At 49.1% G+C, this 25226-nt stretch overlaps 2 protein-coding genes across 3 annotated transcripts; one reads left to right on the top strand and one right to left on the bottom strand.

Moving 5' to 3' along the window:
• The first annotated feature begins 196 nt into the window (after positions 1–196).
• Ctns (cystinosin, lysosomal cystine transporter) lies at positions 197–18997 on the top strand. Of its 2 annotated transcripts, XM_057775886.1 has the most exons (12): positions 197–290; positions 1886–1965; positions 7385–7463; positions 9119–9203; positions 13043–13146; positions 13273–13404; positions 13972–14071; positions 14149–14268; positions 15260–15430; positions 16964–17081; positions 17253–17367; positions 17723–18997. In XM_057775886.1, exons 2-12 carry the CDS (start codon positions 1905–1907, stop codon positions 17838–17840), a joined length of 1203 nt encoding a protein of 400 aa, XP_057631869.1. In that variant the 5' UTR covers positions 197–290; positions 1886–1904; the 3' UTR covers positions 17841–18997. The 2 variants fall into 2 exon arrangements, with proteins under 2 accessions (XP_057631869.1, XP_057631868.1); XM_057775885.1 differs by having other exon boundaries at positions 17253–18997.
• Positions 18998–20035: 1038 nt separating this feature from the next.
• On the bottom strand, positions 20036–25166 carry Tax1bp3 (Tax1 binding protein 3). Its single transcript, XM_057775671.1, has 4 exons — positions 25041–25166; positions 21924–22043; positions 21511–21588; positions 20036–21033 (listed from the first exon to the last, which is right to left on the bottom strand). Exons 1-4 carry the CDS (start codon positions 25077–25079, stop codon positions 20896–20898), a joined length of 375 nt encoding a protein of 124 aa, XP_057631654.1. The 5' UTR covers positions 25080–25166; the 3' UTR covers positions 20036–20895.
• Positions 25167–25226: the final 60 nt, after the last annotated feature.

Here is a 25226-nt window from a genome sequence, read left to right as displayed (position 1 = left end):
GACTAGCTCTCCCCTCACATCCGAGCCCCCGCCCCTGCCAAGGCGCCTGCGCCCTTCCCTCGACCCTACCCAGTTTTATCGGGCTAGGACTCGTGAAAACTACAACTCCCAGAGTTCCTCGCGCCGAACGCTCAGCCCCATAAACCAGGTGGTTCGGGTCAGGTGACAGCTGGCCCCGCCCTCGCACAAAGTCAGCGGAGCCCAAAGAGTCCTTTACATTCTGAAGAGGCATCTGGCGGGAGATTGCTGCTTTTGGTGAGGTCAGTCCACCGATCCTGGGAGGCTGTCAGGTGAGAACTCTCGCGGTCGGCACGGCCTCTCTTTTTCCTGGTAGGACACCACCCGCCCGGCAGCAGACAGCAGTCCAGCACCTAACAGGGGCACTCTGTCGCGAATGCAGCCTCCTTCAGCAGCGCCTGGGTTTCTGTCCTCTGGCCCCAGCCCAGGCCTGCATCCAAGTTGAAGGGCCAGGTTATTGGTGAGCAAAAGCACTGCTAGCGGCTGCCAACCAATGTTGGTGGCACTGTTCGAGTGCAGTTGGAACCCCTTGCTTGCCTCCTCTGGTGCGCCTCTGTCTGGCTTGGGAAGGTGCAGGTGACTTGGGGGGGAAAGTTAGATACTGTTAGGACCGTTCCAGAAGCTCCTGTTGATTCGCCCAGAGGAAGAGAGGACACCTGGGTCTTGCCTTTTCGGTAATATTGAGGGAAATAAATGCTTTGTGAGAGCTTGCTGGGAGCCCTGAGTGGTAGCAGTAATAACATTACATCATTGTTTCTCAACATTTTTATCTTATCAGACCACCTCCTTAAAAAATTTAATACAGCTGATAAGCTCTATTTTTTATATTATGGCTTTTGGGGAAGCCACAAATAATAGTTGCAGATATTTTCAGACCCCAAGAGTCTGTTTTAGCCCCTTGAGAATGCAGGCCTTAAGTTTCACCTCACTTTAATTCTCTGGTGTGGTTACTACTGTCTCTGTTCCCCCATTAGGAAGCCTCGGTTAAAAAGTATTCCAAATTTATACAGCAGGTAAATGGGAAGCCTGAGACCTGGACAGTCCATCTCCAGGGAACATATTCCTTGTCCAGTCTATGTTAGTTGTCCCTTGAGGAAGTTCCAGGTTATGCACCAAGGGCAGGACTACCTCAGCCACCTGACCAAGGAAGCTGCCGCAGGGGTTGTCTGAGTCCAGGTTGCTCTTGAGTGGGGATGGTAGATTGAAAGCACCATGTGACTGAGGCCTGGAGAAGGTTAGAACACACACCCAAGATGGGCACGGCAAGTGTCTTTCTTTCTGAACAAGCCTAGTTGTGCGGTTAACCAATCTGATCATTTTAGCCCTGTGGTCATCTTGTCAATTCTTTTTTCATCTGTTCTGTGGTTTTTCTTCCGGATGCCTTAGCCTTTAGCACTGGGGGGCCTTTTTTTTTTTTTTTTTTTTTTTGCTGACAGTGTGTTTGAATTTCATGGTCCATATCTGCTTCGGTGAAACTAGAAAAGAGTTTTGGATAAAGAGAGGAACACTCTGCCAGTGAAACTCCATTCATTTATTCATTTTCCTTCCCTGTTAACTGGGTTGTGGAAAGCAGATGAGGGGACAGTATGGGTCTGCACTCACTTCCGCAGAGGAGGACTTCACACAACCCACTTAGCTGCTCTGAGCAGGTTTGCCCATTACACGAAGCAAAGATAAGACCTCTCTGAGGTCTCCTTCTCGGAGGTTGTGATGCCAAGCCTGTGAGGTCAGAGGTCATAGAGCCTGTGAAGTAGAAGTCCTTTATGAACTGTCCCACTGCCATGGCTCAGGTAGCACATTGTCCACCAAGAGCTGAGCCAATTCATCCTTAACACGCCTCTCTCTTGACGTTTGTCATTTTTCCTAGTTCTGAGAAGTCAGAGAACATGACGAGGAATTGCCTGCTTCTTTTGACCCTTTTCCTCTTGAACTTCATGGAGAAATGCGGTAGGTTTAAGAGTGACTTCTCAGATTGTAAAAAGGGAAATAGTGGAAAGTGTAACCTCTTTGTCCCCAAAGGTTTAGCGCTCTCCATGCCACCTACGGTCAGCCTCCCACTCAGCAAGAGAGCCAGATTCAGGTGCGGTATGGGGACATACAAAGAGCTAAATGGTCCCAAACATAATTGGCCCATTGTGCTGGAGTGCCTCTTGCCTTCTCTGTATCAACAGAGATGGTAGTTGGTTATTTAGTCAGACCGTACAACTGGCTCTCAGAGCCTCTCCAAGCTGAGATAGTATCTATAAAGAATAACTTGTGCTTCTGCCCTCTGGACCTCACAGAGAGAGTTGTGGGTCCTGGGAGACATTAAAGAAAATACCTTTCCCTTGGAGAAGATCGGAGCTAGTTACAGCATCCTGAGCCACACAGAAAGCAAGCTAGTGGGGATCATACATCCTTGTCAGAGGATCCCTTCAGATTCTGTTGTCATCCTTGAAATGTCATCCAAGACATTTCTGGGATTCCTTCTGTGAATAGCTTTGTTTGTTACTCCCAGATCCCAGGCCCATATTCATCATTAGGTAGGCCATTACTCCAAAGCAAATGCATCTTAAAGTCCCTGACAAACAATTTTCAGAAGCCTGTGGAAAACACTAGAAGTCCTACACATGTGCCCTAAAGCTGCACACACTGCCTGCATCATTATGGTTACCTGGCCTCTTGCTGGCCAGAAAACTGGTCATCTGATCAGCTCATCTAGGTCTGGTAAATATTGGTCATATTCCTTCATATGTAGTCAGACCTTATGGAGAAGTAATCTCTGGGGGGGAAATGGTGAGGAGGGACTCAGACCATGAGGCCTGGTCCTGCCGCCTTTCTGCAGAGGGATGCCACACTTCAGCCCTACTGAGTCGACTCTCCGGGAACTAAGGGCATGTGGTTGTGTATGCATGTGTGCATGAGCACATAAAGGAGATCCTGGAAAATCTTACCAGTACTCCCATGTAGGGATAAGCCCCGCCCATTAGGGGGCGTGTTCGCCTCGGGCTAATGTTTACTGATAAATCTGCCGGTGCGTGCTCTTTTTCTGCTTTCCTGTTCTCCACGGGAACCTGTGGTCCTGTAAGTCTATTTCCCCATTAAAGCTGTATATATTTTTATAATCTGTCTACATTCATTTACACCGTTACATTTTGGCGCCCCACATAGAGGCAGATTTATCAGTAAACATTAGCCCGAGGCGAACACGCCCCCTAATGGGCGGGGCTTATCCAACTACACTCCCAACTACACAAAGGGTAAACTGAGACCCAGGCAGGGTAGAGAGCCTCACAGATAAAACTAGGACTAGAAAAGAGCCTCTGTTCCATTTGCCTCTTTCTTCTGACCATCTCTATGAAGGAGCAAAGGATGCTACCACAGAATTGAGAACCTGGAATTGGATTGGATCCCAGCCTCATTCTGCTGGACTTTTCTTCTCTGTTTGGGGTGTCAGCATCAAGGATGACACAAGAACAGAAAGCCTCCAGAGTTTGTCGCTTCTGACTTCTTTGAGTGGAATCTGTGGCAGTGCAGCCTAGTAGTAACTGCTTGGGCTTTGGCCCCAACAAGCCTAGCTTTGAATCCTTATTCGGTCGTGTGTAGCTATGGGAGCAGGGCTCCTTCCCTCTGGAGGGAGTTTTCCTTGACTTAAAATAGGACTGAAAATGCCCAATTTCTATTGTAAATATATAAAATGGGGGTGACGAGAACAACAGAAATGGTATCATACCTGTAGTCCCAGCACTCCAGAACTGAGGAAGATCAATAGTGTCCTTGCATGCCAGGCAGATTGTGGGACCTCACAGACAGAGAGAGAGACAGAGAGAGAGACAGAGACAGAGAGAGAGAGAGAGAGACAGAGACAGAGAGAGAGAGAAGAGAGGGGGAGGGAGGGAGGGAGGGAGGGAGGGAGGGAGGGAGGGAGGGAGGGAGGGAGGGAGGAAAGAGAGAGTCAGTAGCAATGACTGGGATGAGGTAGGGTGCAGAGTGGTACCAGCCAGTAGCAATTGCTTAGATCTATATAATCCTTGCTACTGAGGCAGGAGGATCACAAGTTTAAGGTACAGGTTATGGGACAAAATTAATTGAAGACTGCTTGAACAATTTAATGTACCCTATTTCAAAGTTTAAAAGTAAGAATATAAGAATACGGAGCCCAGTGTAGATCACTTGCACTGCGGGTGTAAGGACCTGGCATTCAATTCCCAGTCTGGGAGAGGGGAAAACAGGGAAGGAGAGATTGATTTGCTGTAGGGGAAACAAGGTGGTCTCCCCGTGGCTCCTGCTGTCCCTGGGTATGATACAGCTTCCCAGCTGCCTCCTATCTTGGACTGAAAACTAGCCTGCAGTTGTAAAGTGATGACAGTAATAGACGCTAACAACTATTTAGCATTGAGGCCATGTAGAAAGTAGAAAGCAAGCGTGCTGCTAACCATTCTGAATTTTATCTGTGAGACAGGTCTTATTCCACCCATTTTACAGGTGAGGCTCTACAGGTGTAGGCTCAATAGTAAAGTACCTTTCAACATGTCACACAGCTAGGGAGTAACAAACCAGGATGGAACTGTGTGGCTTCAGAGCCTAGAATCTCATTTGCTTGACCACTAGTGTTTTCTGTAGTACTGAGTGAGGATGATTTAAACGCTCTCTGATCTGGTTCTTTGAAAGCTCCCATCTTCCTACTTTAATATACAAAGACTGAAAAAATCTAACTCCCTGACACCCTCTTAAATGCCTACACGTACACATATAACATGCATGTGCCTGCCCCGAGCAGTGACTTGCTTTGGGTCTTACTTATCTGACGTAGTCCTGAGCAGTAAATAAAATTTCATAGACTGGGATAGTAAGTCCTGCACTTCCCTAGCTGGAAAAGCCCAGAACAAAGCCTCAGACTGATAGCATTGCAGGCAGGATAGAGTTAGCATATCATGTAGGACAGAATTAGCATAGCAGGCAGGAAAGAGTTAACATAGCAGGCAGGATAGAGTTAGCATAGTGTACAAGACAGAGTTAGCATGGCAGGCAGGAGTTAGCAGAGCAGGCAGGATAGAGTTAGCATAGCAGGCAGGATAGAGTTAGCATAGCATATAGGACAGAGTTAGCATAACAGGCAGGATAGAGTTAGCATAGCAGGCAGGATAGAGTTAGCATAGCAGGCAGGATAGAGTTAGCATAGCAGGCAGGATAGAGTTAGCATGGCAGGCAGGATAGTTCGCATGGCAGGCAGGACAGAATTAGCATAGCAGGCAGGACAGAGTTAGCATAGCATGCAGGATAGAGTTAGCATAGCAGGCAGGACAGAGTTAGCATAGCAGGAAAGAGTTAGCATAGTGTGCAGGATAGAGTTAGCATAGCATGCAGGATAGAGTTGGCATAGCAGGCAGGATAGAGTTAGCATAGTGTGCAGGACAGAGTTAGCATAGCAGGCAGGATAGTTAGCATAGTGTGCAGGACAGAGTTAGCATAGCAGGCAGGATAGTTAGCATGGCAGGAACAGAGTTAGCATGGCAGGACAGAGTTAGCATGGCAGGCAGGACAGAGTTGCCAGAGCAGTCTCCAGACGGTGAGGCTACAACAACTGATCTGACCTGAAGAATCCAGGAGAATCACATCTGTACTATGTACTATGGAGAATCACATCTGAGAGACTTGTACTTTGAGGACAGCCACCATCTGCATTAAAGCAGCTCAGATGTGGCAGAACTGGGCTCAGAAGTGTGAGTTTGAAGCTAGTGAGCACCTTGGGACATAAGGTGACTCTCCCAGGAAGCGTCCATGCAGTGGGAATACCAAAGGGAGACAGTTGAGGTTGGAGAAGTGACACTGTTCTCTCCAACCTGAGCTCTAAAACTTCAGGTCCCAGTTCTTCATCTTCTGCCATGGAGGGTTCTGGGTAGAGGCCTGCACCTCCTATCCCTATGGGAGTCATTCCACCAGATGGAGCGCTTGCTCTGCTGCCTAAGATAGCCTTTCCTCTCTTAGTCTGGATCCCTGATGGAGCGCTTGCTCTGCTGCCTAAGATAGCCTTTCCTCTCTTAGTCTGGATCCCTGATGGAGCGCTTGCTCTGCTGCCTAAGATAGCCTTTCCTCCCTTAGTCTGGATCCCTGATCATGACTTCTAGGACGTGTCTGTCCTTGAAGTCTGTAAGGCAGGGGAGGTGAGATGGCCAGGTATGCCCTGAAGCTTTGATTACTTCAGCATGGCAGTGACGAAGGAGGTGAGCTGTCCAAAGAATACAGGAATTATCTTAGCTAGTCAGCCATTCCCTGTGACCACAGTGTGCTTGGTTATTTGATTTCCAAAAATTATCTTCCTTCTTCCTCTTGGCATTTTGTTTTATTTTGTTTTGTTTTGATGCTAAAGATTAGATTCAGGAGCCGGGCGGTGGTGGCGCACGCCTTTAATCCCAGCACTCGGGAGGCAGAGGCAGGTGGACCTCTGGGACTTCGAGGCCAGCCTGGTCTACAAGAGCTAGTTCCGGGACAGGCACCAAAACTACAGAGAAACCCTGTCTCGAAAAACCAAAAAAAAAAAAAAAGATTAGATTCAGGGTCTTATGCTTACTAGTCATACATTCTCCCGCTGAGCTATACTCCCAGCCTAGCCCTCACCCCAACATGGCTTTCTAAGACCCAAGCCTGCTTCCTCCCTCACCCTGGAGGCCTGTTTATCCACCTGCTCCTGAGATAGCGCCTGAATGCCAAGAAGCAAGCCCTGATAGTGAAAAGTGTACATCCCTCACCACTATCCTCCGGTCCCTAGCAAACAGCCTCAGAGAGGGAACCGTGCATGGGGTGAGCTGAGTCTGCAGGAAAGCCCAGATGGTTCTTTAGAAACATATTAGCCAGGCCTTGTGCCCATCTCAGAATCCAGGAATGAGAGCAGACCAGTTTTTCAGAGGGGACCCATGGGCTGTCTCTCTGCAGAAGTTATTCCAGTCCTCCCTTAGCAATCCCAAATGTTGGTTGAGCAGTGATGGCGCATGCCTTTAATCCCAGCACTCAGGAGGCAGAGGCAGTCAGATCTCTGTGAGTTCAGAGCGAGTTCCAGGACCGGCTCCAAAGCTACACAAAAAAAAAAAATTCACAGATGTTGAACTGAATGTCTGTTTTATAACTTTTGGGCTCTGTACCTCCCAAACCATTTCTGGAGAACTCGGCTTGCCCACAGAGGGGAAGGAAGAGGAAGTTCCAGCACTTCCTGCTCTAAACTGTGGCAGTCTGGCCCTGGTGCAGAGATGGAAAGATCATAATACAAGTCTGAAAGTACTATCAATGAATCAGGGCTAGTGAGTTCAGATGGCAGGGCCTGGTGCTTATTCCTCCTGTGGGCTAAACTCTTTGTCGTGGTGACTCACGGCATTGACTTGCATCTTTCCAGAGTCAACTGTCAGTCTCACGGTTCCTCCCACTGTGAAGCTGGAAAATGGCAGTTCAACCAATGTCAGCATTATCCTTGGGTAAGTCCTCAGGCCCAGTTCTCTCCTCAGCCCCACTTGGTACTGACCTCTGGCACAGTCTGCATGGACTCCTGGTGTGATGCCCTTGCCTCTTTGTTGTAGGACATAAAAAGAGTCCAGGATTGCAGAGCAGGGTCCCAAAGTCAAATACCTACAGAGTCTACATAGTCTCTGTCTCCACTGGGAGGAAAAGGGGACACATTTCCCTAGAAACATGAGCTGTTTCCTCTAGCAAGTAGAGTCTTCTGGTGGCCACAGGTGATGCCAGACTTCAAGACCCTTTTCAAGACTAAATATATGAGCAGAGCCTTAAAAGTCAAGTGTTGAGGAACTGAACTGCTGACCAGCATAGCACAGCTGAGGTCACTTGCCAAAGCAGAAGTGATAGTATCAAGGGGTTCCACCCGTCCCTGCTCACACTTAGCCTTTGTGTAACAGTCTTCCTTGTGTGCCAGGAGTGGTGGCACACCTTTAATCCCAGGACTCAGGAGGCAGAGACAGGTGGATCTTTGAGTCTGAGACCAGCCTGGTCTACAGAGCAAGTTCCAGGACAGGCTCCAAAGCTACAGAGAAATCCTGTCTCAGGAAAAAAAAAAAAAAAAGAAGAAGAAGAAGAAGAAGAGGAAGAGGAAGAGGAGGAGAGGAGAGGAGAGGAGAGGAGAGAAGAGAAAAGAAAAGAAAAGAAAAGAAAAGAAAAGAAAAGAAAAGAAAAGAAAAGAAAAGAAAAGAAAAAAAAGAAAAAAGTCTTACTTGCTGACACCTACTGGTTTAGGCATGAAGGTCCTAACCTGGTTCACCCTCTGCCAGAAGATATTCCTCTGTCTCTGTGGCCTGCGACTGCTTCACCATGCCTGTGGCTCCCAACTGAGACAATGCTCTTTACACCTGCCCTGGAAAGTCCCCAGGCCTCCTCACAGACCTGCTGCTCTGTCCTCCGTACCTTGTACACCTACCTCATGTAAACCATCTAAGTTGTCTGCTTACCCTCTCTCCCCTCTCTGGAATCTTTAAATAGCTTCCCACATTTGAGGTCTCCATGGGTTGCTCGGAAAGGACTCACTTCATCCCATCCCTGCTGACCTTCACACCACACCCTGCTCGGAGCTGACCCTACCAAAGGGACTTTTCCCACTGGGGCAGAGAGCCACTGGCCTGTTCCCTCTATTTGCCCCCATTATTCACAGCCAGAATTCCACCTTCTTGTGTTCTCATCCTACCCCAAAGAAATATCTAGTCTCCTCATAAAGCGGGAACATGGTTCCTTCTACTTCTCCCAGTTTAGGGGCAAATACCTAGGTAAAGGTATTCTCCTATAGAAATAAATGAAAGTAAAGAATAATGTTATGCAAAAGAAGGTAAACACAAAAAAGTCTGGGCTGTCAGATTCTTTGTATATAAAATATAAAAACAGCAACTCCGTGACGCCAGGCCAGTGGTTATCCTTGGGGTCAGGAAACTTAAGGGGAGAACAGGGCTTCTGGGGTGTTGGAAATGTTCATTTCTTGATCTGGGGGCTGGATGTGTGTAGTCTGAGCACACTGCCCTTCCTGATCCTGATTTCCAGAGAAAGGAAGACCTAGTGTGAAATCCAGAGGGTCGATTGACATCTTACAGGGTCCAACCTCCCAACAGTAACCAGACTCTTATCCTCCTAGGCATCCATTAAATGCAACCTTGGTGATCACTTTTGAAATCACATTTCGTTCAAAAAATCTTACTATTCTGGAGCTTCCTGATGAAGTAAGTAACAGACCTTACTAAAGCTTAAGGCAACACTTGGCAACAGAACACATTTTAATTTTAATTGTGGGGGAAAGTTACCTAGGCTCCCCCCGCCCCCGCGCACCCCACTCCATCATAGAAATATGTGGTTTGGGCTTTGTTGGCCTCTTTAAGGTTGAATGTTTTCTGCTATGTAGTTTGAGTGAAGGATTCGCAAGATGAATACAAGTTGAGATGAATAGCTTCTGGGTCTTCAATCCTAGAGCTGAACCGTGGTTAATAATAATAAGTAAGATACAGTGTACAAACAGGTGCCAAAAAATAAATAAGATAAAAAATTAAAAAAAAGCTTGAGGCAAAGGTGGTTCTGAGAATGGAGAAGCTCTAAAGATATTTTAAGCTCTACCATATCTTTGTATAGGAAGTATCAGCCTTGCTTTAAAACATTTTAGGAAATGAGGGGGCTCTCGGTGTGTAGAGTGTTTACCTAGCATACATGAGGCTTTAGGTTCAATCTCTGCCAACACACACGGGAGGGAGGGAGGGAGGGAGGGAGGGAGGGAGGGAGGGAGGGAGGGAGGGAGGGAGGGAGGGAGGGAGGAAGTTAATGTGTGTGTGGAGAGAAAGACTAACTTTCTAATTTTGTGTTTCTAACAGAATCTCAGGCTTAGCCCAGACCTACTCGTTCAAAGTGTACATGTTAGCAGGGTCTGTGAGTGACTAGGGGGTTCACGTCATTCTGAGACATTGGTGGTGGTTGGGTGTCAACTGCAGAACTGTCTCAGAGGTTTTCTGTGTGATAGTGATGATCATTCATAGCTTTTTATGTTTTATCTTCCTGCTCCTACACTGCCAGTAATATAAATCAGCTATCATTGGCTAGATAAAATACTTTAATCGGGAAGCAGCAACTCCAGATAAAAACAAGCAAATGGTGGGCCTGTAATCCCGGCTATTAGAGAGGCTGAAGCAGGAGGTCACAAGTTCAAAGCCTGCCTAAGCTGCAGAACAAGTTCATAGCCAGCCTGGGAAAATAGTGAGACCTGTCCCAAAATAAAAGGTAGAAAATAAAAAGCTGGAGTTCGACCTCAGTGGTACAGCTGGATGTGGTGGCACACACCTTAAATCCTAGCACTTAGGAGGCAGAGGCAAGTGAAACTCTGTGAGTTACAGACCAGCCTGACCTACTTTGCAAGTTCTAGGACAGACAGAACTACATAGAAAGACCCTGTCTCCATGTCTCAGGGGGAAAAAAATGCCAAAACAACTTCAGTTGTGGAGCATTTGGTAGCATGCACAAGGCACTAATTCAATCCCAAGTACTGAAAGAAAAGAAGAAAAAAAGCTTAACATCAGTCAGATAAGTCTGAAGGCCACAGTGACTATTATTAACAACGAAGTATCATGATATAATTATATATCAAATAATAGTATTTGATTGAAGAAGGACCATGTATAGGACAATGGATTCATAAGGTTATACTACCCAATGGTGTCATAACCACCTTTATTTGTGTACATACTCATTACAAGTGTTCACATGACTATGAAATTGCCTGATTTCTTAGAGTAATATCTTGTTGTTAAAGGAAATGTGCTTATACTTGAAAACTGATAAAAGATTAGATCTTCAATGTTCCCACACCCAACAAAAGAATGCTAAATATGTAAAGTAGTGGATAAGTTAGTTATCTTATTTTATTTATTGCAGTGAATACATAGATTAAAGCATCACACTTTATCATATACAATTTTTATATGTCCATAATAACAAAGGATGGGTAGGGGCTGCAAGAAAAAAATGCAGGACAACCTTGATGTTCAAAAAACCCTGGGTGGTTGTGGAAATGGGCTACAAATCATTCTGAGCCCCCCAGCAAACAAACAGCAGTAAGAAGGGATTCAGAGTATCCCACTAAAGAGCCCCTCTGTCAGAGGTAGCCCTTATACACCCTTGTTCCTGTGGGTAGCATTGTACAGTATTAGCCACTGCAAACACACACACACACACACACACACACACACACACAAGGAGTCTGAAGGCTGAGGCCGGAATGCAACACAATGAAAGACACGGTCCTAATAGCAAGTCTACTTCAAGGCTAAGCTTTGTTTGACCTGTAGGTCACATGTAGAGACTCAGAGGAACAGATTTTAGTTAGTTTATGTATAGATATCAAAGTAAAGGTGTCCTCCTATAAAAATAAATAAAAGTCAAGGATAACAGGCAAAAGAAGCCCATCACAAAAAATGGGCTGTAAGGTTCCTTGAATAAAAACAGTGAACCCATGGTGTCAGGCCAGTGATTATCCTCAGGGTCAAGAGACTGGGGCTAAGGGGAGCTGAATGGAGCTTCTGGGGTGTTGGAAATGCTCATTTTTTGATCTGGAGGCTAAATGTGTGCAGTGTATAGAGACACTTCATCAAGCTGTGATGTGTGCACTTTTCTGTATAAGTATTATAGGCCAGGTTTGTTTGTTTAATTAGCAGTGAGAGTCAAAACCAAACCATTGTTGGAAGATGATCTTTAGGATCACCTGAACCCACCTTCTCGGTCTCCTGCATCACTGGCCCCTCCCTGCCCATTCTTGTCCTGTACCTGTGGTATAAGAAGCCAATGGTTAGAACCTGGGAGTCAGGTGGTCTAGGAGTTCAGCCTGGAAGCGTTGGGTCAGGGACTTCAGCCAGCCAGTGTTTCCCTTGTTTGTAGGCATAGAGGTCATCATGTCTCCTGGACCACATTCTGGAGATTAAAAGCAATAGCAGGAAATATAAAACAGCTGGCATTGTACCTGGCAGAGCCTCAAGTCCAGTAAGAAGCCCCTGCTTGCCAGGCATCCCATCCGTTGGAAGCTAAAAGCAGGGTGATCTCAAAGTCTCGGCCAGATTGTGCTGTGTTAGCAAAACCCTGTATGTGGGTGGGGTGGGGGGGACAGGTGCGGTGGCTTCTACCTGTAATCCCAGCACTCAGGAGTCTAAGGCATGGGGATTTCTGTGAGTGTGAGGCCAGTTGGAGCTACATACTAAGTTGCAAGCCAGGAAGAGCTGCATAACAAGACTGTCGTATAGAAAACCAGAGAAAGGGACAGAAAAAGAAACACCATGGTGTAATGAGCCACATGCATGTGGTACTTGCAACAAAGGTGGAGGGTGGGATCTAGAATGTTATAAGGCAAATGGGGACAGTTTGGTTCCATCAAGATGCCGTCCAGCTCCCTGCTTCTTCAGTGTGGCAGGAAGATGACAAAAAGAAAAAAGAAAAAATCAGATGGCACAGGCAGGCTCCAAGCCCATCTTCCAGAAGCAGGGCTTTTGACAAACATCAAGCAGAAATGACCACAAGAACATCTTGTGTTCCCACTTCTTCTGCTTTGCTGTTAGGCAGTGAGGCCGGGCATGGGGAAACATCTTTTATGGATTTCATTGAGCATCACAACAATGGAAATAGAAATAACACTGGTCTCACAGTCGTGATACGAAGCACTCCTAGCCTGCCGTGTGCCCAGCTCTGCACTGGAAGCTTTAGGGACATCATATCCAAAGCAGCCCCATGAGACAGGCACTGGTGTTACCCCCGTGTACAGAAGAGTAGACTGAGCTATCAGGGCTAATGAGAGGACAAAAGGTATCCTACACTCCTTCGGTGGTTACCAGGGAGGACTAAGGACCAGCCTACGGTTCTGCTTAGAAAACCAGATGGAAACATGGGCAGGGTGGGATTCTTGTGCCTGGTTGGTAAGTTCTCAGAAAGCAGAACCAAGTATAATATACCCCCACCCCCATTCCCTGGTTCATGGCCTGGAGCCAGACTCTATTAACTGTTTATGGCCACAGATGAAATTCAGACTTCCTAACAGGTCATAGTGCCTCCTGGAGAGAAGAATGCCTCTTTCCAAGTGACTTCTCAAAATGTTGGACAAGTGACTGTTTATCTGCACGGCAATCATTCCAACCAGACCTGGTAGGCTGGTGTCCGCCCCACCCCTGTGGCCTCATAAAATGGGAAGGGTGGCCAGGCACTGATGTGCATCAGGGCTTCCTCCAGAAGCTTCACCTCAATGCATCCTCACCCCAAATTCCTTTCTAGTCCCAGGATTCGGTTCTTGGTGATACACAGCAGAATCGTTAGCATCATAAACCAGGTGATTGGCTGGATCTACTTCATGGCCTGGTCTGTCTCCTTCTACCCACAGGTGATCCAGAACTGGAGGCGGAAAAGGTAACTTGCCCAGCTTAGAGCTGTCCCTGCAGACCCTTGTGGGGCCGCAGGAAGACACCCCTCTACACTCGTCTCTGTACAAGTAGGGTGGGATTTCCTAGGCTATATATTCAGTTCCTTGCCCAGTTTAGCCCTTCCCTATGGGAACAATGACATGGAGCTTCTCACCTAAACCAAAAACAGACTGGGCAGGGGAAATTCTGCCCTGAAACTCCTTGGCCCTGGGAAGCTGGACTCCGTGTCATACAGCCTTTAGCCCCCGAGACTGTATAGCTCTCCTGTCTTCACACTGGGTCCCAGGTCTCTTAGGGGACTGCCAGGCAGTGAGCCAGGGAAGTGGGTGCTCTCTCTCCCCTAGAGGCCTCCAGCAGGAACCTCTGGAGTAAAGGAGGGATGAGGGGATTGACTCAAGAGCACCAGTTGGGTGGCACCAGCCATGGTAATGAAGAGCTCTCTAAGGATGGTGCTGAGGCCTCCTTTCCCATGTACTAGGTGCTAATGTCCCCTCCCATCCCAGGGTTCCCCGCCTTAACCCCGCCCTACGTTTTTCCCCTCTGCCCCCTGCAGTGTCATTGGTCTCAGCTTTGACTTCTTAGCCCTGAACTTGACCGGCTTCGTGGCCTACAGCGTTTTCAACATTGGTCTTTTATGGGTACCCTACATCCAGGTACAGCATCGCTCGCTCCCTACAGCCCACCCAAACTGCTTCTCTTCACCCCTTAGCTTCTCCTCACCCCCCAACAGGAGCAGTTTCTCCTCAAATATCCCAATGGTGTGAACCCTGTCGACAGTAATGACGCCTTCTTCAGCCTGCATGCGGTCGTTCTCACCCTGATTGTCATCCTGCAGTGCTGCCTGTATGAGGTGAGCGATGAGGTCCGGTGACCTGGCCTATCAGCCCCCACCCCATTCTACCCGCATGCCCTGAAGGAATGGTGGCATGATGGCCCCCAGCCTTTTGTGGCAGAATGGATTTGGGGTGGGCTTTCCTATCCTGTCCCTGGCTTAACTGAGGGGGTGTGTCAGGAAAATGGTGTTTTCTTGGGCCAAGGCTGAATGAGGTTCTTGGTAAAGGGAAAGGCAAGATCATTCGCCATGGCATGAGGGAAACTGTGTAGATGGGAATGGCCAGGGAGCCAATTCCTGGGAGGTCAGGAGGAACCTGGATTCAGCTGTCACTGAAAAGCTATCTGGGGTTTCAGCAAGGATTGAAGGTACCTAGAAGTCCCGGTGTTTCACAGGAGCACCCCTGACGTGAGCTTTAGCATCGCCTCTCCATAATGTGGCACCTCCTCACATCACAAGACCAGTAGGGGCTGTTTGACTTCCTCGAAGCTCCTTGGTTTTCTTGCACCTTTGCTATGATGCTCTGCTGAAGGGGCCTCCCTTTGGGGCCATGTCTAGAGAAAAGCTGCAGTGGGGGACAGATTCCTAGATCCCCAGGTTTCTTCCACATCGTGGGATGGGCCTCCAACACCGGGATTTATGCCCTGCACTGTTTGCTCCTCCAAATGAGCTCTGAGGTGTCCAACTCTGTGGAGATGAAACTTGATTGGCAGGGGCTAGAGGATCATGAATGGAACAGGAAAGCTTGACTGTAAAGGGTGGGGCTGTTGCTAGGAACTCCACACCTCATCCCAGCCCAGGCATGATTCACTCACCACCCAGATAGAGACCAACAATCTGTGGATTTGGTCTCCTGCCCTGGCCTTATGCAGATACAGCCCTAGTGCTCTTGACCCCCTTTACACAGGTTACCTCCATCCTGCACCCCTGTCCAAAGCCACCCCTTCCTGAAACCATGAAGCAACCTTTGTGTCCACATCTACAAACCCCACCTTTTTCTCATCCTCAGCGGGGCAACCAGCATGTGTCATGGCCCTCCATTGGCTTCCTGGTACTCGCATGGCTCTTTGTGTTAGTCACCATGATTGTGGCTGCAGTCGGTGTGACCACATGGCTACAGTTCCTCTTCTGCTTCTCCTACATCAAGCTCGCCGTCACACTGATCAAGTATTTTCCACAGGTACCCGAGAGCCTTCCTGCATTTCCATATGGCTGGTACTGGGCAAGAGGTACTGGGCCCAGGCCCTGGTCTCATGGGGTAGCTTTTACCAAGCTAAGAAGACAAGGGGAAAGCTATGGTAGAAGCCGGTAAACCTAGAATGGCAAAAAGTCAGTGGGTACCACGGCCTGCTCTTTCCTGGAGTCTTTCCTAATAACTTAGGATTTCTCTCTCTTGCCTGCCTGCCACAATAGCCATCTCTAAGGACCAATCAGAAAAGATCAGACAGAGGAGGGAGTTGACCACTGTGGCCTTCTCCTTTGCGAAGATGTTCTCCAAGGAGGTCCCTCAGCACACTCCCCTCCCCAGTTCTTAGAGTTCAATCCAGGTCCTGGAGCTTAGACTCAAACATGTCTTCCCTGGCAAGCATGATGGCTCCAGGCTAGAGCCTGGTGTAAAGAAATGACATCCACATAGGAGTTCTAGAGCCGCCTTGAACTCTCCCAACAAAGAAGCCTCAGTGCTGAGTCTTGTATCCACTGGCTACAGGCAGGGGTAGACCCCGAAGGGAAAAGCGGAGTTCTATAGACTGTGGAGAGTGCCAGTTCAGGCCTGGGTACCCCGCATGGAAATCTGGCTGCTGAGCAATATTGAGAATCTAGAAACTGGGTAGCTAGAGCCATGGAGGAACCAGGCTCTGTGGTGAGGCTTAAGGCTGGGAATTGGAGGCAGGAACATTTGTGGAAGACATTGGGGATTATCTAGAACTAGAGGCAACACTAAGGGGGGGACAGAATGAGAAAGATCAATATGGCTGCCAATAAGGCCAAGACCTCCCTCCTGCATGGTAGGAAAGGAGATGGTGCCAGCTAGAGATACTCTGAGGGCACTGTGGGTTTGGTGAGGTTGGGGCAGCAGGAAGTGGGGAATAATGCCCAAGAGTTTGGAAGCCCAGTCAGAGGTGGCAACTTTGCCACTCTATAGGTGGAAGAACTAAAGGATTCCGTAGCTTTTTCAAGATAGCCCTGACTCCACAGCTGGAGCTGGATTCCACACCAGAGAGTCTGGCTCCCAATCACATTCCTAAGTGTGGAGTTCAGGCTGAGATTGGGGACAGGATCACTGGAGCTGTGAAGGATCAAGAGTCACAGTCAGACATAGTGGTACACACCTGTAATCCTAGTACTTGGAGTATCTGGGAAGCTGAAGCAGGATCATGAGTTCAAGGCCAGCCTAAGGTAAATAGACACTGGCTTAAAATAAATAAAAATAAGAATTGGAGGTCTGCCTCTAAGAGGCTGAGGAGCCAGGCAGCACTCCTCTGCCCCCACCCCACCCCACTGGGGTCCAGGAGTGCAGAAAGGGCAGAGAGGAAAGGAACGCTTCCCTTGCCCTGCATATAGACTGGAGCCTGTTTCCCTAGCTCCAGTCTGTCAAAAGCCCAGAGGTCACTGTGTTCTTTGGAGCCCTGAGTTTAGTACATGAGTGGGAAGAATCAGCAGATCTCATTTGGAGTAGCAGTCACAAGGCATGTGTGGCATTGTTTGTCCCCAGGCCTACATGAACTTTTACTACAAAAGCACCGAGGGCTGGAGCATTGGCGGTGTGCTTCTGGACTTCACAGGGGGCAGCTTTAGCCTCCTCCAGATGTTCCTCCAGTCTTACAATAATGGTGAGTCTGCCAAAGCTGCTTCTACCCAATGAGTGAAAGCACAGGAGGAAGGGGCTTCCTGGGATCCCCTAGCTCGTGCAGTTTCCTGGGCAAATGGGGGTCCTCACATCCCCACACATCCACCTGCCTTAGAAGCTAACAACAGATTCTGTTCTCTCTGGCTATTAACAGACCAATGGACGCTGATCTTCGGAGACCCAACTAAGTTTGGACTTGGGGTCTTCACCATCTTCTTTGATGTTGTCTTCTTCATCCAGCACTTCTGTTTGTACAGAAAGAAACCAGGGTACGAACAGATGAACTAGAACCCAGAGAGCCAGTATAAACAGCCAGGGCCTGGACTCTGGTAGGAAAAGTTGTATCCTGCAAAGGCCAGAGAAACAGCTGGTGTTCAGGGCTGGTACAGTATGCCGACAGAGAAGCACTCTCTTCAAGGGCCAAATGCCTTAAACTCAGCCTGCCTGCCTTCGTCCTGGCCCCACCTGAGCCACAGAGGACTCCCTCTCTGGGACAGACACCTGACTCTACCCCAAGGCTGAAAGCCAGACTTGAAGTGGTCTCTTCCAACCTAAAGTTCCAGCCCCCGCTGGGAGGCACCCAGCCCTCCTGCATCTTGATATGCCATCTCTCTTTTCTTTAAGGCTTCAAGCAGCACACACAGATCCCGACAGCCAACCCAGACAGAACTGGGCACCAAGTTTGCAGCCGATGGCCTTGCCCCAAACCACCAGTGTTTCTGGGAGCAGCTCGAAGGGCTAACCTTACAGCTGGGAGAGCCAAGGGTGCTTCCACCACTGTGTTCACAGGGACCAAACGGCCAGGTGCTGTGGCTAATGGACTCAAAGGTGCTGATGCTGGTGGCGGAGGGGAAAGAACTCTGGGGTGAGGCTCTGGGGTCCTTTCTCTGAAGGCCACATTTCTGATACTCATTCTGTATAACTCTGCTCCAGTAACTGTAGAGCATGTGGCCCAGCCAGTGCCTGGTAAAGTATATTTCTGATCCCTGAGGTGCCTGCCAGATCAGTGTGAAGCGAACTCACACCCACTGCCCTCTGTATCGTAACGTACAAAGACAGATATCACAGTAACTTTTTGATTTTTTTTTTTTAACACCAAGGGATATTTTGTGTATGCCTGCAGGCCAGAAGAGGGCACCAGACCCCATTACAGATGGTTGTGAGCCACCATGTGGTTGCTGGGAATTGGACTCAGGACCTTTGGAAGAGCAGGCAATGCTCTTAACCACTAAGCCATCTCTCCAGCCCCCGAGAGATATTTTGAAATGACTTGTTTTCTTTTGCCCTCTTTCTTACCTCTACTTTCTGAGAGTCAGACGGAGCCCCATCTGAGTTCCCCACCCCTACTGCTCCTAACCTTACACCTATGGAGCAGGCACTCAGTACCAGCCTGTGCCTTCGAGACCCATCAGTCAATCAAGCTGTAAGAGTAGCTCCCCTAGAGGGGAGGGCAGGCTCCTTCCCTAATCCCAAACTAGAACTCCAATTTCTTAGCTGTTGAGGAGCCTCAGAAGAGCAAGCCCTCACCACCTATAAAGCTTATGGGTCCCACCTTGATCCCAAACCTCCCTTCTCATTCCAGGCTGTCCTTCCTATGCCAGATGGGGAAGGAAGCAGGGTGTGCCTTGAGTTTATCAATCTGCTCTTTTTGCTTTCTACAAGACTAATATTGAGGGCCCCTTATATTTCTCATTCTTGTGTATTTTTTTATGATTGTATCTTGTTTCATTTTGGTGGAGTATATGTCCTTAATTAAAAGGTGGCTTGTTTACTGTCTGTACACTCAGAACACTTACTAGATGCAGAAGGCAGTTATGTTTACCTTTGGAACCAAGTCCTTGGGGCTTGGAGGACCCTGCTTACCTGTGTGAAGAAATGCATAGGGTTGTGGAGTGCACTGGCTCGAGGTGGCTGCATGTTGATACTGGATCGGGGAAGCCCTCTCGGGTTCAAAATGCCTGCCCAACCAGAGTCAGGTAGGTTTGTTTCACAGTGCCTTATCTACCAGAACCAAGGTCCCATCAGCATGGGACATCAGGCTGTGGATGTCAGCAGGGGTTGCCGGGTTCAGGGTGGGGCACAAAGCAGGGGTGGTGAAGATCTTACTCTGTAGGCTGAACCATCTCTAAAGTCCTGTTTTCTAGAATCAGGATTGCAGCCTGGTCAAGTCTATAGCTCACCTATAGGAGGCTAAGGCAGGAAGAACACATGGTCATGGTCAGCTTGAACACAGCAAGAAGACTGTCTCAGGGTAAGGGAGGGATGTGGCTCACTGGCAGAAGGCTTGTGTAGTGTATAGGCTTGAGACCCTGGGTTCAACAGCACCAGAAAAAAAAAAAAGAAGTGTTATTGGGTGCTACACTTTAAAAAGAGATTTTAAATGCTGGACTTTTTCTTTAGGGGTGCTATGACTGCAAACCCAGGACTCTGAGCATGTCAGACAGGTGCTCCATTGCTGACCTACACCTCCAGCCTTCTGAGCTTTCCTTTCCACTTTCTGATTGGCAGGGATAGGCAAGCCCCTAAGTGGCATCTGCCTGGAGTTCCCAGCTCACCATCTAGTCAGCTCACTCCTGTAAATATCTGGGTTTTTCCCATAAGCCCGAGTTCCCTCTCGAGTGGGAACTGAAGGTAGGCTGCACAGGAGGCAGATGAGGGTCTCGTAGTGACACCTCTGGGAATGTACACTGAAGACCCCCACAGCTGCCATGAAAGTGCTTCCAGGCATTTCCACAAACGTGGTCTCTGCACACCACAGCATGTTCCCAGTGAGGCTTCTATGATACCACCAGAAATACGTTTCCCAGGAAAGTAAGCCTAGAGGAGTTGTGCCTTTCTCAGAACAGCAGGGGGCAGGCTAGCCATCCTTAAAACCAAAGCACTTGTTTCCTTCCACCCTCCAAGATTCCTGCCCACCATCTCAGCAGAAACCCATAGGAAACTTGCAGCATTGTTTATTGGGCACAAACGTTGAGCATGGGGTAGCATCATACTGCCTCATTTCCATAGTAACCAACTGGCTTAGTCACATGCTACAAGTTGCTGCTTCCAGGTGTGTGAATTAGTAAGCTAAATCCAAAAGGAGAATTGAATTGGCTTTTCCAAACAGTAAGATAAAAACACTTTGTATCAAAGTCATCACTTTAAAAAATACAAAAAAGCTAAACCCACAGGTGTAGAGAAAAAAAATGGCAATCCTGAGAGCTGCCCTGAAATGTCAGTCTTGAAACTTGTATAAATTGTTGAAGCAGGCAGATCCTGGAGAGGCCAGCACCCGCTAGGGAAGTGAAGGTAGTGGGAGCCTGCCCTCTTCCATCTAGGTGGCCTTCATACAGTCTCTGGCACATTTGGGTCCAGCTCCAGGCTGGGCCCCATGACTGGGGAAGCATGGAAAGAGGCACTGAGGAAGGACAGGGCCAAGCCCTTCAGCCAGAGAAAATGGGGAAACATGGCCCTGCCTGGCATTTCCAAGCTTTGGCAGCTCTCAGAAGGTATTTCCTGACTGCCCAGCCCCTGCTGTGGCCAAGTAGTAGGTCTCAGGCTGAGCCTACGGTCACTGTAGACTGGATACTACTCCAAGCCTTCATTTCCAATCCTCAGCCTCCAAGACAGAGAGCTAGTCCCATGGCCTCAGACTGGGGTTGAGAAGTAGGAAGGTTGGCTTGGACCTTGGGATCAACTGTTACCCCTCAGAGCTGGGGTCCAGCACATAGCAGAAGCCAGAAGGAGATACAGAGCGTGGATGTGTTGTCACTACAAAAAGGTTGACGGGTACAGGTCAAGACTATGACTGAGTGCTAAGACAGCATGGACTGCTGTACCGCCTTCTGCAGAGACTGTCGCGTCACCAGCAGCCGCACCACCTCCTCCGAGCGTTTGGTGAGCCGCTTCCGAGCCTGGTCATGAGTGACCATGGTCATGTCCCAGCCGTTCACCTGGCCCAAGGAGAGAACACAGGCTACCTCAGCTCTTCACCCTCTAAAACAGTGGTTCTCAGTATGTAGGTCGCAACCCCCTTGAGGGTTGCCTAAGACTATAATGCATATCACATATGTATATCATGATTCATAACAGCAAAATTAAAGTTATGAAGTAGCAACAAAAATAATTGTATGGTTGGGGGTCACTACAACATGGGGAACTGTATTAAAGAGTCACAGCACTGGGAAGGTTGAGAACCACTGCTGTAGAATCTGAAAGCAGGGTTTTGAGGGGCCCAAGCTACTCAGGCAGGCCCACAAGCTAATATCTCATTACATAGTGGTATACAGAGCAACCAGCTTCTTTAGGGGCAATAACAGCAATAACCCATCTCAACGAGTTGCTCCTCTGGGAAGCTAGGTTAGCCCTCAACCCCAAGTGTTTAGCCCCTCACCCCCAAACCTTGTTTTCCTCCTTTGGGACAACTGTACCTGCATGATCTTGTCTCCAATCTGCAGCCCAGCGATTTCAGCAGGGCCTCCCTCAGACACTCGTGTGACATAAATGCCCTGCAAAGAAGCAACCCAGGTAAAGTCCTGTGGTCAGTGGATTGGCCCTTTACCCACGGAGCCCAGAAATTCCTCTGTCCCTGTGCCCACCTTTCCCACCAATACATTCAGCTGGCATGGACTGTGCCATGACAACCAGGTGGCCAGTGTAGCTGCCCCTGGGATGTTCCAGCCTGCTGATGGCCACCTCCTGCTCCTCCAGGTGTCTCAGCATGCCTTCTACTTAATCCCACCATATCATTTAGGATTGACTAAGAAAAAACAGTCTGCTCTTTCCACACAGGCCCAGGAAGAAAAATCTGCCACCTCAGGCTTCTGGGACCCTAGTCTCTCACCTTGTCTGTTTTATCTTCTGAGAAGGGATTCTGGGAAGGGTCCTGGTCGATCCCACCTCCAATACTGAAGCCCAGGATTAAGTTCTCACCTTGACGCAACTTATGAATTTCAACTCTTTGCTGGTAAAAGAAAAAGCAAGTTGTTGAGGGTAAAGGGTAGGTGGGTGGAGAAAGATCTGATCTCTGCGCCCAACAGCAACCTCAGGCTGCTGGTCAGCTTAGAACTATGCCAAGGGTTTGGGGTTAAGGGCCCTTTGCAGAAATCCAGCTGATCACCTGTCTGGGAGGTTGGTGGTTGGGTCTAACCCCTACATACAGTCCTTTGCCTGCAACTTTCCCCACCCATTTTCCATCCTTATTCAATAATGTATTATGGACCCTTCCTGGCCCAAGAAACGGTACTGTGACAGCTATAGGGAAGACACCCATATTTCTGGGGAGAGGACCACCCAGAACAGGAAAGATAACCCTGAGAATACAGGTACCTGCTGTCACTCAGATTGGCTGATTGCTGAGCAATCCCTACAGAGATTATGAAAGCCAGGAGGTGCATGGGAGAAGTAGGGAAGAAACTTGCACAGAAGAGACGAGAAGAGCTCCCTGGACAATGAGTCTGGTGTTCACAGCGCAGGACACAGGACCAGGAGGTGAGATGGGATGAAGGATGACTGTGGGGTATAGCCCTGGTCATATCATCTCCCCAAACCTTAGGTCCTGTTCTTCAGTGTAAGGGACAGTATTCTAAGGCTTCTCAGCATGCTCTGGGGTTGGGGTCTCTAACTGTGTGGGCTCCTTTGAGAGCCCTCAGAAAGCATCCTTCAGCTACCAGAGGTTACCTCCAAAGTTGAAGAGGTCACTCGGGAGGCAGAGGCAGGGGGATCTCTGTGAGTCTGAGGCCAGCAAGATCTACAAGAGCTAGGTCTAGGACAGGATCCAAAGCTACAGAGAAACCCTGTCTCAAAAACACCAAACCAAAACAAAAAAAGAAGTAGGCATAACTTTCTAGACTTGAGAAGGCTTCAACAAAGAAATGATCATTTGCACCCAGCCTTAAGAAATGATAGTGCACCACCTGACCTTGATCTTGAACCTACTGGAGTTCAGAAAGGAGATAAGGCAGGGCATTGATGCTACAATGATCACTGGAGTGGGTAGGGGAATGAATTCCTCATGGGTAGGGTACGGAGGCCTGAAGGCATGAGCTACTTAGAAGTGACGATCCACAGACAAGGACTGATCATCCAGTCATCTAAATCAGTGGCTCTCAACCTGTGGGTCATGACCCCTGTGGGGCGAACAACCCTTTCACAGTCACCTAAGACCATCAGAAAACACAGGTATTTACATTACAATTCATAACGGGAGCAAAATCACAATTAGGAAATAGCAAGGAAAACAATTTTATGGTTGGGGTCACCACATCATGAGGAACTGTATTAAAGGGCTGCAGCATTAGGAAGGTTGAGAAGCAGTGAGATGAACAGAACCATTACTCAGTAGGGGACCCAGGGAGAGTGCAGCGTAGTTGGGAGTGTCAGGAGCCACCTGCTGACATCACTTGGGACCAGAGTTCAGGGGAGGGGACAAAATGACTGTAACAGAATCAGGATGTGAACTATACGTGAGAGGGCAAGACTGGAGGAAAGCATCTCCACCCCGTGAGCAATCAAGACTAGGGATAGAGGCCAGATCTGCCTGCTTACGCTCGGGCATGCACCTGGCAGTAGGACAGGACCGTGGCCTTACAGCTCAGAGAGAGACCTGACTGGCCTGCGGAGAGGAAGAAACACGATGCCTAAGGCCCATTTACCTGGGGCTTCCTGCCCAAAAGTGTAAGCTGCTCCAGCCCTATTCTCATGCACGGCCACCAGCAAGGTTCAAAAGGCGACAAGGCCCTGTGACTACTGACTTACACAGAAGTCAGGCAGCAGAGTGGCTCTCCCTAGGCCCTCACCTGCACCCTCTCCTTTCCAGATGAGTCAAGCCTGGATACCTTTCTGGAGCAGCTAGAGAGAGATCCTAGAAGTGTTGTGAAAACCAGGAAACTGTCCACTGGCCCAGCAGTGTTTCCTTCTAGCCAGGCCTGAGCTGGGGCTCTAAGCTCACCCTCCCATGCCACCTTCATCAGTGACTTCATTGCCCCCCACCCTCTTGACTTTGGGCGCTCTCCAGTACACCCGTCCCGGCCCTACAGCTCCAGAGCATATGGACTCACGCCTGTGACTCCAACACCTGGAAGGCTAAAGAGGGAGTGCTGCCAGAAGTTCAAGGCCAGCGAGGGCCTAAAAGTGAGGCTGGGCGCTGGAGCTCCGTGGAGGTTCAGCATACCCACCTCTGCCTCAGGGCTGGACTGCAGACTCCCTCAGACAGTGACCTTGGTGTTTAGATCTACACCCCAACCCCTTCTTCCCTTTGCCTAGTCAAATGCAACTGGTGTTCAAAACAAACCCAGAAGGCGACCCCGGAAAGAAAGGTCTACAACGTCAAGTGTCACACACACAGGAACACGCACTTTGAACCAAGGGGCTGAGTATCCTGTAAAGTTCAGAAAACCAAGTTTAGCATCAAGGGAGTCGGTCCCCAGAGCAAGGCCGGATGAGAAGGGGGAAGGGGCGGTTAGGACAAACTCTGGCCAGTCCCACCCCCTAAATCTCCTACGGCTAGGCGGCAGCGGTAGTGTGCCGGCTGGAGCAGAGGAAACGCTTCCTCATTCCAAAGGCTGAGACTCACTCTCGGACGTCGGCGCCCGCCCCCCGCGGCCGCCCAGCTGGGAACACGGAGGCCTAGGGCAGGGGAGTTTTCTAACACTCCCACGGGCCAGCCTTTCTCCTCCGTCCTCCCGGTCGGCGCCTGCCAAAAGGTATTCGCCCTGCGGCGGCAATGCCCGGGATCTGACCTCTGCTCTGGGTCTCGGGTGGTTCTTAGGTCCCAGCCACCTCTCCTGGCCAGGGAAGGCTGCAGCACTGTTAAACAGAAATGGCAACTGGAACTCTGGCCACCGGAATGCACGCAGAAGCCCCGGGTCCTGAGCTTTCTCCGCCTGTCTAGATGTCAGTTTTCCCGCTCTGCAAAATGGGGTGAGCCAAGAGGAGAAGGAGCCCGCGCGAACGCACTCACCACTACGGCGGTGACAGGCTGGCCCGGGATGTAGGACATTTCGACTCAAATGTGAGAAGCCGACAGCGCCCGGTGAGACCCGCAGCGAGAATGCCCACGGCCGCGCCCTCCCTGGTTAACAAAGGGCAGCATTGCTCGGTCCGCCCCCTCATGAATAATTAATAATATCCAGCCAATCACCAGCTG

Source organism: Chionomys nivalis, chromosome 7 (assembly GCF_950005125.1).
Source record: "Chionomys nivalis chromosome 7, mChiNiv1.1, whole genome shotgun sequence".
NCBI lineage: Eukaryota > Metazoa > Chordata > Mammalia > Rodentia > Cricetidae > Chionomys > Chionomys nivalis.
This window is presented reverse-complemented; position numbering and strand designations above follow the sequence as displayed.

What these genes read in the sequence shown, in the direction of transcription:
- Tax1bp3 (XM_057775671.1), bottom strand. Translation starts at nt 25,079, where the DNA reads ATGTCCTACATCCCGGGCCAGCCTGTCACCGCCGTAGTG. An exon ending in AGCCTGTCACCGCCGTAGTG is followed by an intron (nt 22,044 to 25,040) that starts GTGAGTGCGTTC and finishes TTCTTTTACCAG; the next exon opens with CAAAGAGTTGAAATTCATAA. An exon ending in TTGGAGACAAGATCATGCAG is followed by an intron (nt 21,034 to 21,510) that starts GTACAGTTGTCC and finishes TCCTTGGGCCAG; the next exon opens with GTGAACGGCTGGGACATGAC.
- Ctns (XM_057775886.1), top strand. Translation starts at nt 1,905, where the DNA reads ATGACGAGGAATTGCCTGCTTCTTTTGACCCTTTTCCTCTTGAACTTC. An exon ending in TGCAGTGCTGCCTGTATGAG is followed by an intron (nt 14,269 to 15,259) that starts GTGAGCGATGAG and finishes TCTCATCCTCAG; the next exon opens with CGGGGCAACCAGCATGTGTC. An exon ending in CCTCCAGTCTTACAATAATG is followed by an intron (nt 17,082 to 17,252) that starts GTGAGTCTGCCA and finishes GGCTATTAACAG; the next exon opens with ACCAATGGACGCTGATCTTC.